Source organism: Macaca fascicularis, chromosome 6 (assembly GCF_037993035.2).
Source record: "Macaca fascicularis isolate 582-1 chromosome 6, T2T-MFA8v1.1".
Classification (NCBI taxonomy): domain Eukaryota; kingdom Metazoa; phylum Chordata; class Mammalia; order Primates; family Cercopithecidae; genus Macaca; species Macaca fascicularis.
Genome location: NC_088380.1, coordinates 143,484,811 through 143,500,999, shown reverse-complemented (window position 1 = coordinate 143,500,999; position 16,189 = coordinate 143,484,811). Strand labels below are relative to the sequence as shown.

Genomic DNA, 16,189 nt, shown 5'->3' with positions numbered 1-16,189 from the left:
AATTTTGGCTTTTGTTGCAATTGCTTTTGATGTTTTAGTCATGAAGTCTTTGCCCATGCCTATGTCCTGAATGGTATTGCCTAGGTTTTCTTCTAGGGTTTTTATGGTTTTAGGTCTTATGTTTAAATCTTTAATTCATTTTGAGTTAATTTTTGTATAAGGTATAAGAAAAGGGTCCAGCTTTCTGAGTATAGCTAGCCAGTTTTCCCAAAACCATTTATTAAATAGGGAATCCTTTCCCCACTGCTTGTTTTTGGTGGTTCAACATATGCAAATCAATAAACATAATCCATCACATAAAGAGAACCAGTGACAAAAACCACATGATTATCTCAATAGATGCAGAAAAGGCCTTAAATAAAATTCAACAACACTTCATACTAAAAGCACTCAATAAACTAGGTATTGATGGAACATATCTCAAAATAATAAGAGCTATTTATGACAAACCCACAGAAAATATCATACTGAATGGGCAAAAGCTGGAAGCATTCCCTTTGGAAACTGGCATAAGACAAGGATGCCCTATCTCACCACTTGTATTCAACACAGTATTGGAAATTCTGCCCAGGCAATTAGGCAAGAGAAAGAAAAAAAGGGTATTCAAATAGGCAGAGAGGAAGTCAAATTGTCTGTTTGCAGATGACATGATTGTATATTTAGAAAACCCCATCATCTCATCCCCAAATCCCCTTAAGCTGATAAGCAACTTCAGCAAAGTCACAGGATACAAAATCAATGTGCAAAAATCACAAGCATTCAAATATACAATAATAGCCAAATCATGAGCAAACTCCCATTCACAATTGCTACAAAGAGAATAAAATACCCAGGAATACAACTTACGAGGGATGTGAAGTATCTCTTCAAGGAGAACTATAAACCTCTGCTCAAGGGATTAAGAGAGGACACAAACAAATGGAAGAACATTCCATGCTCATGGATAAGAAGAACAAATATCGTGAAAATAGCCATACTGCCCAAAGTAATTTATAGATTCAATGCCATCCCCATCAAGCTACCAATGACTTTCTTCATAGAATTAGAAAAAACTACTTTAAATTTCATGTGGAACCAAAAAAGAGCCCATATAGCCACGACAATCCTAAGCAAAAAGAACAAAGCTGGGAGCATCATGCTACCTGACTTCAAACTATACTACAAGGTTACGGTAACCAAAACAGCATGTTACTGGTACCAAAACAGACATATAGACCAATGGAACAGAACAGAGGCCTCAGAAATAACACCACACATCTACAACCATCTGATCTTTGACAAACCTGATATTTCTTCACTTTTAAAACCCAGTAACTCTATTTAGGTAGATCTTAGTATTGACCGTTCTTGGTCCATTTTCCCTAGCTTATGCTGTGCCTTTTAAACATGTAAATTCAACCCTTATTTCTGGAGTGGTTTAATGAATTGTATTTTAAGTTATGTCCTGTTTCATTGTTGTCTTTTGTTTCTTCAGAGGCTTCAGTTATCCACATATAGGGTTTCCTTTGCCTCTTCTCTCTAGTTGTATGTTACTCTGTAACCTTCTGTAATTCCTTCTTTATTTCCTCTTTATATTGTTCACTCTTCTCATTTCTGGCATCCTTCTCTCTTGTATTTTTCCACAGTGTCTGTTCTCCCTTGTGCTTCTCCACTTTGGCTTCATTTTCCCCTAGGTTCTAAATGCTTCCATGCCATTTCCTCATTGACTCCTTATCTCTCCCCTGAGTTCTTGAATACTGCTTTGTTGTCTTTCTTTACAAAGGTGATTGTTTCATTTTAATCCATGGTTTTACACTTGGCCTACATGCTCATCTTTTCCATCTTTCTGCTAAGTGTTCTGTGGTAAGTTTTACTATTTTTCTTTCTTTCAAAACCTAGAACATAGATGCAATGCTGCTCTTTTGCAACTCATTTTAAAAATCAACTTGCCAGCCCCTTAAAAAAAGCTATTATTGGAATAAGTTAGATGTTACTGGCCTACCTATTCAAAAGGACGCCCTGCAGATGGAAGGGGAAGAACCAGGCTATCTTTATAGATTCACACTCCAAAGGCACTTGCTTCAGGGATTTACCAGTGACAGATGGCCCCCTGTAAAAATGGCTCCTCTGTATGGTCCTGTCTTTTCTGTTTCTATGAAACAGATCAGGTCCAGGGTTTCTCTTATCAGCTGTGCTCACTCTGTCTCTAATTTTTTTTTTTTTTTTTTTGCCAGACCCAAGTTGTACTTTATGGTGAGCCTCTTGCTTACAGGAAAAATAATTTTGTAGACCCTTTCCGAGATCTGCTGCCTCTAGGCCACTTTGCTCTTTTCTTCCTTCCCTTGTTTTACTTTCCTGTGCAGCTTCTGTTTAATCTGTGCACTCTCCTTTCTTCCAGATCCCTTAGTTCTTGCTGAACAAGAAGTCTATCACTTCAGAAGGAGCTCTTTGCCTATAGGAAGTCTATTTTTGCTGGGTCATTGTGTTTTTATTGGTCCACCTGAACCTTTTAACTTCCATCTGGGTGGCTTCTGTTGTACTGTTCAAGCCTGGGGATATATCTCCTAGTTTTACTGAAAATAAAATTTAGGGTTTTCTTCCTGGGTACATTGTTGTTTACATATGACATTCAGGAGGGGAAGAGAGAAATTACTAGCTATGTCATGCTGCGTTGTTAGATACTGGATCTCTAAATAGGCAATTTAGATCAAATACAGCAGTTTTACTAGAAAGAGATAATAATAATAGCAAACATTTCATCACTGTGCTAGTCACATGATCCTCTCTGAGCCCAGAGGAGGTCACTTGAGGCTTGAATGCCAGCTACTTTTCATGCCAACTCACTATACCTAATCATGCCCTCAGGAGAAGGGGAGATGATTGAGAGAGTTGCATGACCTGAAGGGTGAGAAGAGTAGTAAGCCATACACCCAAACAAGCAGGATTTGGAATAGCCTAAAATGCCTTTATGGTTTCAAGAGGTAGTTTGTCTCTAGATCCCCATTTATCTATCTTCCTCCTTCATCAGCTTGTTCACTGGAAGCACTATAATGCAGGTGTCCTGCTGCATCTGGTCCAGGCATCTACAGGATTATTCTATTCTGGTCTCAATTCCAAGTGGGAATTTTCAACTCCAGCTCAATGTCCACCATCTTACCTTAGACTCTGGCACCCCTGGAGATGTTGCTGGACCTTTGTTGCAGGAAAGAGTCAGTGCTACCACGCTTCCATCAGCACATATCCCCATGGAACCATCCACTCTAAACCAGGGCAATGGTGGAGTAGTGGGGGGGAATTAAGAGGAACTCATGGTTCTCTGCATTTATTTTAAGTCTATGCCTGATCCTCCCCATGTAATCTGTGAATGAAAGTGTACCAATGTTCTCCTCCCACTCCCAAATGAAAGAGCCATTCCCAGGTTCCAGACACCTCCTAAGATTCCTATCACCTTCAGGATCTGATCTCAAATCCCAAGCTTGGTCCTCTACCAATTGTGGCTTTTTGCTCCATTAAATAACAATTTAAGTTGTTTAAGTGTAAAAACATATACGCATATTTTGATACTTTTGGGATTGAAAAATATAGAAACTAAAATTTTTCAATAATACCTGGATTTGGTTTTTGAATTTGAGCAGATCAAACTGGACACAAATTGCTCATTAGAAATACAGACTTGTATATACCCTAAAAAGGCATCTTCTGTCAACAACCTCTTACAGATATAAGTTCATATATCAGCCCTGGAACAAGCAGTGCTACCTTTGTCAGAAGTCATCCCTTGAGATGTATATATGCATGTATATTATGAAATATAGTGGAATAGCTTAAACAGATATGCAGAACATATATGCATATTTATACAACTTATGATTTATTTATTTTTGAGATGGAGTCTCATTCTGTCACCCAGGCTGGAGTGCAGTGGCGCCATCTTGGCTCACTGCAACCTCCGCCTCTTGGGTTCAAGCGATTCTCCTGCCTCAGCCTCCTGAGTAGCTGGGATTACAGGCGTGTGCCACCATGCCTGGCTAATTTTTTGTATTTTGAGTAGAGACAAATTTCACCATGTTGGCCAGGCTAGTCTCGAATTCCTGGCCTCAGGTGATCTACCCTCCTCAGCCTTCTAAAGTGCTGGGACTACAGGCATGGGCCACTGCCCCTGGCCCCAACTTATGATTTTACATACATTGATGATTTAGAAATGGTATATTTAATTTGAGCAGAGCATTAAAAATAAATCACTTTATTCAAAGTGGGCTCCTCATTATTTCTAAGGCCTGCCTAGAATGTCTTCTTCCTAAGTCCTCCCTGCATATGAGCCTCAGCTCAATTCTTGCCTTCTCCAGGAAGCCTTCACTGACTGCTATTGGCCAGTTGAGCTTATACATTAACAAAAGGCAAAATGACTCTCAGACACTCAGTCTGGCTCTCCACAGTGGGAAAGCCCATGAAGGAATTAGGCATCATCACCTAGCCCCTTTCCCAGGACTCTGTTCTTCCCCTCCCCACAACGACTCTCTCAGTAGTCCAGGTTGAGCCTGTTTTGCACCCCCATCTCAGAGCATTTGCCATTGCTGATTTTAGGTGAGAACAGCAGTTGTCATTTCTGCAGCTTAGTCTTTATTAGTTGAGGGGCTAAAAAGTCTGGTTGGCCATGAAATCCTTCAGTAAAACTGCTGGTATGATGCTGCTAATCGATTTCAGGTCTCCCATGTAGGAAAATGCTCATCCACTGGCTAGGGAACACAATTAAAGCCAGACTTGGCATTTTAAACCAATATTTTACATATTCAATAATTTTGTTTTGCCCCAGAGCGTGAAAATGGCTGTGGATTTTATCAGAAGCCTTAAAAGCTTATTTCATCTAGCTAACTTCCCTGATCTAGATTATTCAGGGAGAAAAAAAATAAGCGTTATTCCACTCATGCACATTTACAGATGTTATACAAGTTCTAAATGTGTTTCTTTTTCCACATGAAAGATTATCATTAGAATCAAGGGAAACATTAAAGTCTCCTCAAATCAGCTTACCTAGAATAGTCTTAATGGGTTTAATAGGGAAATTTATCCATCTTTGCTTGCAGATTGTACCATTAATTAGTATAACTCATCTTTTTCCAAGTTTAATGTCAGTATTTTAAACTCTTCCAAAGATTGCTTTTTAAAGACTTTATTAGCAAGTTCCTGAATAATGACACCTAATTCCTTTGCTCATGCCTGTTTTTACATAAAATGATGCATTCTCTAAGGATAAGAGAACACGCATATATATTGATGTTTTAGGCAGTGAAAAGTAAAAGCTGGAATTACATATAACGCAATTTAATTTGAGCAGGCATAACCTGGCTCAAAGATCTGTTAGATGATCTCCAATTAGAAAGGCAATTCACCTTGTATATGTTTTTTAAATCCCCTCAGTAAGCTCCTATTGTGTTTTCTATTACAAAACTGCTTATGGCAAGGAGCCTATTATCTATCAGCCTCTCAAGGGTAAGTGTTCCCAGCCTCTGATGCTCCTTGGAAGAGACTAAATAGTGGCTGCCTGTCAGTATTTGAAAGCAAAATGCTCACCACAATCATTATTCCCATTTTACAGATGAAAAAGCAGGGGATCAGAGGAGAGCAGGAGCTTGCGTGAAGAGCAATAACTTGTACACTGAGGGCTGTGAGAGCTGGAAGTCTGAGGGAGTGTCGGTCCCAACTTTGCACTCAAGTGCATGATCTGTATCTTGTGGAGGAGTTGCTCAGCATGCCTAGTGGAAGAGCAGACACAGATGCCTTTGGGGAAAATGGGGTTGTCACAGATGAGCAGATGAGTGAACCTCTAGTTGAGAGAGCTGGGCTTGAATTCTAGTTTTGCCGTTTACCATCCGTAGGACTTGGGAGATATCATCCACCTTCTCTGAAAAGCAGTAGAAAAGATTCCTATCTTGCTGGATGGCTTCATGTGGTGGTTTCGTGTGAAAACATCACATGCATGATCTTGATTCCCATACTTTTCTATTTGATGGATCACCATGCTGCTCTGGGTCCACAAACACAAATCAGATCACAGCCAACAGCTACTGAGTATGGCCTGGCGCTACCACACGGCAAGCCTGGTGCTGAGCACTTAAGTGCATTCTATTATAGTTTCATTCTCCCCGTGATCCTAATACTAGTTCTGTTATCACCTTCATTCTAGAGATGAGGAAACTGAAGATTAAAAAGTAACATGTCCATAGTCTCAGTGAGGATGGCACCACTGAGATCTGCATTCAGCCCTCTCTGACTCCAGAGTCTACTTTTTGTTTTTATCTTTTATTTATTTTTTGAGATGGAGTTTCCCTTTGTCTTCTAGGCTGGAGTGCAGTGGCATGATCTTGGCTCACTGTAAACTCAGCCTTCACAGTAGCTGGGATTACAGGCACCTGCCACCACGCCCAGATGATTTTTGTATTTTTAGTAGAGACAGGGTTTCACCATGTTGGCCAGGCTGGTCTCAAACTCCTGACCTCAAGTGATTCGGTCTCCCAAAGTGCTGGGATTACAGGCATGAGCCGCCATGCTTTTAAGCTTTTAAGGCAGAATGACTGTGTGAAGCAGAATCAACCTTCACCTGTTTGCATTCAAGTTTATTGGGGCCCATGTTCCTAAGGGAATTGTAGACTCACTCTTTCTCCACATTCATGCTCCCATGGCATGCAGCATCTTCTCCTTGATGTTCCTACACGTTTTTTCCAGCACTGGGGCACCTTCTCTTTGCTTAGATATTGAATGACAGGAGGGACCTGGTCCCTGTTGGTGAGGAGGAGCCTACCGTCCTGTACTGGGAGACAGACACTTGCTGTTGAAGGCGTCCAGCAGCCTGAGAACACCATGATGCAGGGAAAAGACCCAACCCAGGCAAGGCAGTTCAGGAAGGCACCCTTGTGTTTGCTTGAACCCAGACTCTGGAAAGTATTATTTCATCTCAACTCATCTCTGCTCTAAGGAAGGCTCAGCTGGACCTTCTACAGGAGCTACTAATTGCAAACACTCTGAGCACATTGATCCAGGGCTGCTCTGATTAAGTAATTATTCACAACAGCACCTAGGAGGGCTGAAGGAGATTAGTTTGAAAGAATCAGCATCAGGTCTCCATTTCTGAGAGGCCTCCCAGCCTGCTCCCAAAGAGAACTTGAGTTTCGCCCAACTCCTTAATCACCTTTGGAGGCACTAAAGTTTAAATTAAATTCTGATTGTCTTCATATTCACTTCTGCTAAAGCCCTGAGATTGCATTGGTGAGGTTTGCCTGAGAGAGGGGGGCTGGTCCTGTGACAGAAGGGGAGGAGTGGGGTAGGGTTATTTTTATCCTTTGGTTCTTTAGCTGAAAGATTTCATGCATTACAAGAATATACCAGTAATTGGTTCTCCAGCAGAGGTTTACAGATATTCTCTGATGCCTGTGTGTCAGATTTGCCATTTTCGGACATCCCCAATTGGGTGTTCAAATGTGGCTTCAGTTAGGATTTCTAACAGAGACACGCTCACTCACACTTGCTCGCTACTTCTTACTCTATTAGATAGTAACACTATAGCTTTGAATAAAGGATTTCTATCCTGTCTCCCTTTCCATTTTTTATCTCATCTCCCAAATGTTTTTTATCCCATGATTGTTTCCTTGTCTTCCCCTTTTTTGTCAAATCCTCAGAAAGGGCTTTTTAGACTGTCATTCAGCCCCTGAAGTCATCAATGAGCTGAGACCAGCATGGAACGCCAGTTATAGCCTTTGGGAGCATTTTTCAAAGACGCTTGGATTTCCTAGCTCCTATCTCTCCACTTTCAAAACCAATACCTATTTTGAAACTTCCTCACTAGCTCTTCACTAGCCCCTGGCTTTGTCTGAGGGAAGACACAGGGGCCAGGGAGAAGGGGACAATGGGGTCCCAGGGTACAGGCAGAGCCAGACCACTGGCACTCATCCAGGTAAGAAGCAATCCCTCTTTCCTCCAAAGACTACTGTCTGGGGAGTCTAACTGCCACATAAGCAAATACTAATAACTTAGAGCTCCCCTTCCCCCTTACAACCCCACCAAGGCTGCAGTAACCCTGGAGCAGCTTCTCTGTGCTACAGTATTGGCAACAGTGCCTCCTTCTCCCTCCCATCAGCTGCGTTCCTCATGCTGCACTCCAAGCTTTGTTTTAACACTGTCTGCATTCAAATCCAGTCTAGCTTAAAGCCCTTTAAAGCTCCATGCCTTGGGTGGAGGGGGCAAAGGTGGCCAGGTGGAGAGCGATCACATTTTCTTCCCAGGGCTATGTACTTTCCATGGAGACTGAATGTGCCTTATTTACACTTGCTTATTGCATTTTGTTCATATTTTCCAAACAGACAGAAAAAGTCCACCGGGAGAGCACCAAATTACCTGGGCCCTTCTCTGCCTGAGTGCTGTGCTTTCCTGGGGGAGGGAGCTGTCTTTTTCCACATTTTGGAGTAATGTGCAATGGCACTATACTTTTCTCTAATGAAGCCCCAGTGGCCACATGTGACACAGGCAGCAGGCTGTTTGCAGTTCTTCCAAAAGACCATTGTTCTCACACCAAAGCTGACAAAGGCGAGAGCCTACTTGCTTTCCCTCTATCCTATATTGCTCAGCTAGCTACCTCACCTGCATCATTGGCAGAGCTTCCTACACAAGGCAAGGCCTGACATTTTAATTTTTTTCAACCCAGAGTATGGACGAAGTATATGAATTGTTAGGTTAGTATTCACTGCCCACAAGACCAACATACCCAGGAAGTAAGTCCTGCTTATGGGGATGGCCCAGCAAGATGACAACCCGATTCAAATCCTGTCTCTTCCACTTAATAGTTATTTGACGCCGGGAGTCTGTGATCTATTGTTCATTCATTTAAAATATACTTACGGTGATAAATATATTTTTGAACAACTATTACATACCACCTTAGAGCAAGTGCTAAGAATACAGGTGTGGGGAAGTCAGACCAATCTCCCAATCCTGGAACTTATCCACAGCAGACAGTTATTGCAACCTGTATTTCTTGGACTTCTACTGACCCACCTGTAAAATAAGGAGAGATGTTATTCTTTATATCACAAGCATCTCCTCAGGCTTAAAAAAAAGCATAACCATAAAATTCTAACATATTATGCAGACAGTTGAGATATGAGAAGGGGAATATAAATTTATTGAGTTCCTGCTATATGCCAGTAGCTGTGAGCTATGTTTTACTAATATTGTCTCATCGTATTCCATGTAGTGATGCTATGAGCTAAGTTTTATTACACCATTTTGCAGATGGAAAAATTGAAGTTTACAAAAGGCAGTAAAAGGGTGATTGTATTCAGTCAGTAGGTGTGTATTGAGAACTTTCTTCATGCCAGGAACTGACTGTGTTAGCTGCTGGGTCCTCAGTGCTGGGCAGAGTCAGGGCATGTTTTATGTTGTTATGATCTAGGGGAGAAATGGGCACTGAATGAGATGGGTGTTATGAATGCTATCAGAGAAACAAGGCATTAGGAGCACAGAAAAGGGAAAACTCAAGTTTGAGGAGTAGGGAAGTCCTCTAAGAAAATGTCACTCTAAAGCCGAGATCTGATGGAGGAATTGGCATTACAAAGGCAGTGGGAAGAGGTGTTTGTTTCCCAGTGGAAGAGTGTGTCGGAAGGGCAGTAAGGCCAGAGCATGAAGGTTGAGGAGGAATAGATACAGAAGAGAGATTCGGTTTTTCAGTGAGTGTGTCCTGCAGGCCATTTAGCTCACATTATGGAGTTTGGACTTAACCTACAGAATAACTGGAGCCTCTGACGTGTCTCAAGCAGGAGGGTGACTTGATCAAATGCCCGTTTTAGAAAGATCACTTTGGTTGCTGGATGGAGAAGGGAACATGGTGGGGAGGGGACAAGATGGGAGACCGATTAGGAGCCTGTTCCAGTTATCCTGGTGGGAGCTAGTGGTAGCATTGGAGACTAGAATAGAGGCAGTAGAGATAAGAAGGAGTGAACTTTTTCACTGTGAACCAGGACAATTTCCAAGTGTTTGCCCTGAGAATATGAGTATCTGCTGGTACTATTTTCTGACAATGGGAAGAAGCAGATATGAGGCCAGGGAGTGGATTCCAGAGACGTGGCTCACACACCAGCCCTGTTGGAGCAGATGGAGATTGTGTAAAAATGATACGTCACAACCTGTAGAAACAGGAGGGCAAGTGGGGAAACATCATTGAGAAGTAATGTGTCTGGAGTTGGTTCCTTCCATTGGGTTCGTGGTCTCGCTGACTTCAAGAATGAAGCCATGGACCTTTGCGGTGAGTGTTACAGCTCTTAAAGATGGCATGGACCCAAAGAGTGAGCAGTAGCAAGGTTTATTGTTAAGAGCAAAAGAACAAAGCTTCCACAGTGTGGAAGGGGAACTGAGCGGGTTGCTGCTGCTGGCTGGGTTGGCCAGCTTTTATTCCTTTATTTGTCCCCTCCCATGTTCTGTTTCTGTCCCATCAGAGTGTCCTTTTTTCAATCCTCCCTGTGATAGGCTACTTTTAGGATCCTGCCAATTGGTGCATTTTACAATCCCCTTGCTAGCTACAGAGTGCTGATTGGTGCATTTTATAATCCTCTTGCTAGCTACAGAGTGCTGATTGGTACGTTTTTACAGAGCACTGATTGGTGCATTTTACAATCCCCTTGCTAGCTACAGAGCACTGATTGGTGCATTTTACAATCCTCTTGTAAAACAGAAAAGTTCTCCAAGTCCCCACTCGACTCACAAAGTCTAGCTGGCTTCACCTCTCAGTAGGATGCTGAGGAGAGAACTTGGGAGCACAAGAGCAATGAAAAGCAAGCTGAAACCAGAATGGAGGGTGGAGGGAATGTAATTGAAAATGGGAGAATTAGAGGGCTAGCTGGCATATGTCCACCCAGGAGGGTAAGGAGAGCACAAAAAAGCAGGTCTTGGTCTTCGTGATTAATCCAAATCCTCTCCCAAGAAAGCACTGTCTTTTCCTCTGAAGGGTCTGATACTTGTAGCCCAAGTGCCATGCTCCTCTCGCCAGGACCCCTTTCTAGAAATTGCCGGGATTGCCACAGGGTAGAATGCCAGAATGGCACCAGAATAGCAGGGGGATATATGACTATATTTTTTACCCCACAAACATTACTTTTCCCTAGGAATGTACTAAGTGTGTGGGATGTGTCCTCCAGGTCCCCACTTCTGACAGCTTCAGTCCCCCGCTCACACCTTTATTGGGGGCGGTGATGAGCACCTTAAAAGGCGGGCACTTTTCTCCCATCACCGGCCTGTGTGTTGTGGCTGGAATACCAAATCTGAACAGCCCTCTGCAGGCTGTTGCCTTTGATTATTTCCTTCTTTGGGATGTATCAAGCTCCAGGCAATCTGTGCCTGACTTTTTTCTCATAAGGACCATTTGGTTGAAGATGCTGTGAGTGAACGGGGCCCAGTAATTGAGAGCCTCCTCTCTCCATTTCGGGTTTCTGATCTCTCTCGACCCACGCCAGTGGCTCCCTGCTAGTGGACTTGTCCCTGAGTGACAGATTCATTATTTCAGGATTCCAGTGCCTGATCCTATCAGACATCCAAGGCTTGTGTACTTTGGGGAGCCTGTGGAAAATCCAGCAGTCTTGTAAGGATACAGATTACCTGCACATCTGTCAGGATTTAGTTAAACACGACTGACTAATTTATCTTGAAGCATGAGATTTCCTCTGCACGTTGACTTGGCAATTTTCTCTGTTCAGAGGACATTTAGAATAGATGGTGTGCATGGCAATAGAGAAAAAATAGAGGCTATTAATTTCCCATTTTCAAATGTTAAATTGACTATGGAGTGCACAACCTATTTCCCTTAGAAAAACGGGCCACATTCTCTCCTGCTTAGAGCAGGGCGGTGTCAGAAAAGTGAACAACTAGGTTCACAAGGTTCTGAGTTGGGGCCAATAAGCGTGTCGGGAGGGCCTGCTCCTGAGAATCTGCCTTGGCATCTGGGCTAAGCCAGGATTCTCCACCTTCATAACAATAACTACCTTCCCTACTATTTGGGAGCATGACTTAGCAAGAGATTCTGGTTCCTGGTTTGTGGGGGCTTATCTTCTTTCTCAGCTCATCTTAAACAGCTGAAGGGAAGAAGTATGGGAACAAACTTGGATGGCAGAATATCATGATGATGCTCCAGAAAGTTAGCTCAAAATGATCGCTAACCTGATTCAGTGCTGCCCAGCACGACAGCCTGCTGTGGTGGTAAGATTCTGCATCTGTGCTGTCCAGTGTGGAGGTCACTAGCTGTGTGGGGCTGTTGAATGCAGTGGTGCAACTGAGGAACTATCGATTAGATTTTTAAAAATTTTTATTTTTGAGACTGAGTTTCTGCTCTTGTTGCCTAGGCTGGAGTGCAGAGGCACAATCTCAGCTCACCACAACCTCTGCCTCCCAGGTTCAAGCGATTCTCCTGCCTTAGCCTCCCAAGTAGCTGGGATCACAGGCATGCACCACCATGACTGGCTAATTTTGTATTTTGAGCAGAGACAGGGTTTTACCATGTTGGCCAGGCTGGTCTAGACCTCCTGACCTCAGGTGATCCACTGCCTCCCAAAGTGCTGGGATTACAGGCGTGAGCCACCACACCTGGCCTAAATTTTAATTAATGTAAATAGCCATATATGGCTAATGGCAGCTTACTAGATAACACAAGCATCTATTTTTACTTATTTCCTATGTGGCTAAAGCCAGTTGTGTGTAGGTGGATTTGTTGTTGGTTTTCTGAATGCTGTGATGCTAGCCCTAATGTTAACTATAACTCTTTAGTTTAAAAATAGCGATAGCAATAATAAAATCATAGGTGGCACATACTGAGTAATTACCATATATCATGTACTTTGCTAAGAACTTTATATACATTGTCTGATTTATAGTTATATAACCATATTATCCCAAGTTTTTACAGATAAGGAAGCCGAGGTGCTGGAGGCTCACTGACTTGTCTGAGGTCACCCAGCCAGTGAGTGGCAAAGCTGGGATTCATTCCAGCCAGCGTGACTCCTGAGAAGTTATTCTTTGCTGCCTGTCGAGACATTTCTCAGTGCTGTTTCCTGGCTGGTGTTTTAAAATACAGCCAAACCCTGGTTATTAAAAGCAAGGCAGTGTTTTAAGGTCATTAAAAACTGGGGTACAAACACCGGACACTCAATCATTCCATGCTTTGCAGAGTGTAGAGTCTGGATCCTACCTGGACAGGAGGCAGTGTCGTAAATGAGAGTCCTCAGGTTGCAGAGAATCAGTCAGGGCCTGGTCACCTTTCTTTTAATATGGAGAGTGGAGAAAGACCTTTTCTGCCTGAGCTCTGGGAAGCTGGGTTCTCCGTCAAGCCCTAGGGTGAGAAATGGGCTTGCCTGATAAGCACATGTGGATGCGAAAAATGAGGACAGGATCTGCGTGGTATTATTTTCTTCTGGAGAAGTTTCACCTTGTCCTTTGCAAGGCAGGCCGATGGGGGTTGATCACCTTAATTCAATCAGGGCCTGCATTGATTGAAGGCTAGCTTGGAGTTTTGGTGAGACTGTGTCTACTCCTTTTTCATCACTGTCCCTATGGCTTCCAGTGAAGACCCCAGGGATTCCCTCAGGCTCCCTCTGCACTGGTAGGTTCTGAGCCCTAATCTGTGTCTCTTGAGCACCATGAGATATTCAGAACTTGACTGTGCCTTGTAACAGCATTTGTGCTTAACTGCTTAGCAGCCTGCTCCTGTAGCTTTAGAATTTGGGAGAAGTTACAGATGTGGGGTTCTGTTCTTTGTCCCTTTTTACTCATTGGAATTTTGGCTCCTCAGATCTTTAATTTGTCTCTCCAGATGCTAACGGCCCCAAACGCATTGCTGGGTTCTCTGGGTCTTGGTAGTGGCCTACTGCCTGGACCCTTTGCAGGTTTTCTCAGTACCAAGAATTAGTGTATGCCCTGAGGGAAGAGGAAGGGGCTAGGGAAAGTCAACTCCTTTCTCTGCACCATTTTTAATCCTTTGGGATTTCTTTCCTCAAGTTTTAGCACTCTACAAGACCTTCAAATAGCTTGCACCTACCTACTCACCTGCCCACCCATCCATCTGTCTGGATTTTCTTGTTCTCAGGAGTGTCTGCCCCAGTGATTCTGTCTTACCCTAAGAAATGAGCTAAATAGTTATAGATGGGCTGAAAGGACTCTTTCATGGAGAAGGCATCCATTTGTTTATAGTGGAAAGTCAAGAATGAGACCATTGGAAGGCTAGCAAAACAGGCCCAATCCCCAAAACCAAACCTTGGGCTAAAACAAAATTGGGAGTCTGCTATTAATAGGATCTTTTGGTGTCCTAAGCAGCCTCTCTCTAAGAGCATTAGCTATGCCTAGGTGTTAATCTCTTGACATGAGTTTCGTGGAAAATGTAATCTACTCTGGCAAAACTGCAAGAGCAAGCTTTATACAGTTAGCAAAAGTGATCTGTGATCGTCTTCAGAGGATGCTGCACAATTATGAGACCGCCGCAGCCTGCTTTCACAGCACAGAGGCCATCTAAATTCAAGTTCTGAACAATGGCTGCTTGTCCTGGGGGTCTAGGCTCTCTTTTTGTCCCACTCTTTGTGCTAACAGCATCTTTGGGGTGTTTTCCACGTGAGGTAACAGTTGGATAGAAAGGTTTGCTTTGAACATGGCTTTGCCAGTAGCCCTATACACAGAGGGCAGAAAGCCCCCAGACCCATTGTCTGTTCTGTTTGCTCTTCTCTAGCCTGTACAGACAAGGAGTTGCGGAACCTTGCCTCCCGGCTGAAGGACTGGTTCGGAGCTCTTCACGAGGACGCGAACAGAGTCATCAAGCCCACCAGCTCCAACACAGCCCAAGGCAGTAAGGCCATTTTACTTTTGCTCATTTATTTCATTTTCATTTTAAATATCACGTTTCCTCAATTTATTAGACAGTGATTTAGGGTTAGCAATGTCATTTGGGGGTGAAAAACACCCACTACCTTAAATATATACTTTATGTCCCAATCTCAAAAAAGTTGGATTAAAAAATGTTTAGTATAGGCATTTTGAAAAAAATATATGATCTCACCATTTTAATGACCGTAAGCATGCTGTGGTACCTACTTTGAGGTTTTCTTCGGTGTCATATATGAAACTGTGTGTGTGTTTATAATTACAAAGTTTGGATCATACTTTCCAGACTGTTTTATGATCGTTTACCATGTAGAAGTGTGACCATCTTTTCATGTTGTGAATTGTATTCTGCTGATAGCTACACAGAATCCCAGTTTATGGAGATAACAATTACTTAATTTGATCTTTATTTTGGAACACTGAGGTTGTTGCCCATGTTAGGCTAATAGAAGTAACACTGTAGCAAACATATTTGGTGCTATGTCTTTTTGTACAATAGTCAGACTGCACATTGTCTTCCACAGAAACTCCCAGATAGGTGTCCCCTCTCCCCATCCATAACATGCAAATTGCTCAAGGAGCCTTCCCACAGCATCAGGTGATGAGTTGGCAGAGACCATACTCAGCTTTGTCATAAGTTGCAGAGAACACTGAGAGTGGGTCCTCACATTTGCACATCAATGGAGTCTCTTTGATGCCTTAATTCAAAGGCAGTTAGGGATAGGCTGCTCCACGCTGTGGCCAATGAGCACAGAATAGATTACTAAACACAATTATTTGATATATGTAGTTTGGCCGCAGCCTTTTCTATTTAGCCATTCTATTATTTGGTCAAAATATAAAAACACATCATTTAAAACAGCATTTCACCTGATCCCATGCTTGTTTGGAATTTCTGAAAGTAATGCTCCTGGATTGAATGTAGTAAGTAAGAAGTTAGAGTAGCAACTGTTGAGATTCTGAGTTTGACTAGCATCTGTTTTTCAGCCAAAACAAAAATGATCTCCTTAATTTTTAGTTATTTTTGGCTGCTCATAGAGATATCAGTGGAGAACATCAATCCAGGGGACAATTATTTTAATAGTTGGGATCTTTTACCTTAAGCAAAAAATAGCTTTTAAGTGTCCCCAAAGTGGTTCTTGGTGGCTGGGTCTGTTGGAAAAGCAAAATAAGATTTTTTTCCCCTGGATCCACTAGGAGCAGCCTGACCCTTGGGTTTTCTGAACAACCTTTCAACAAAGAGTAGATTGATGTGAGGAGAGCAGCTGCTTGCAGCCTCCAGTCTCTGGAGATTTCTCCAAAAGACCTGCCT

At 42.7% G+C, this 16,189-nt stretch overlaps 1 protein-coding gene across 1 annotated transcript in view; it reads left to right on the top strand.

The window, feature by feature from the left end:
* SPOCK1 (SPARC (osteonectin), cwcv and kazal like domains proteoglycan 1) overlaps positions 1 to 16,189 on the top strand; it is a 520,870-nt gene that overhangs the window by 488,773 nt on the left and 15,908 nt on the right. Inside the window, exon 7 of the mRNA XM_005557859.4 lies at positions 14,726 to 14,842. Coding sequence (XP_005557916.1) covers positions 14,726 to 14,842 — 117 coding nt within the window. The remainder of the gene's footprint in view (positions 1 to 14,725; positions 14,843 to 16,189) is intronic.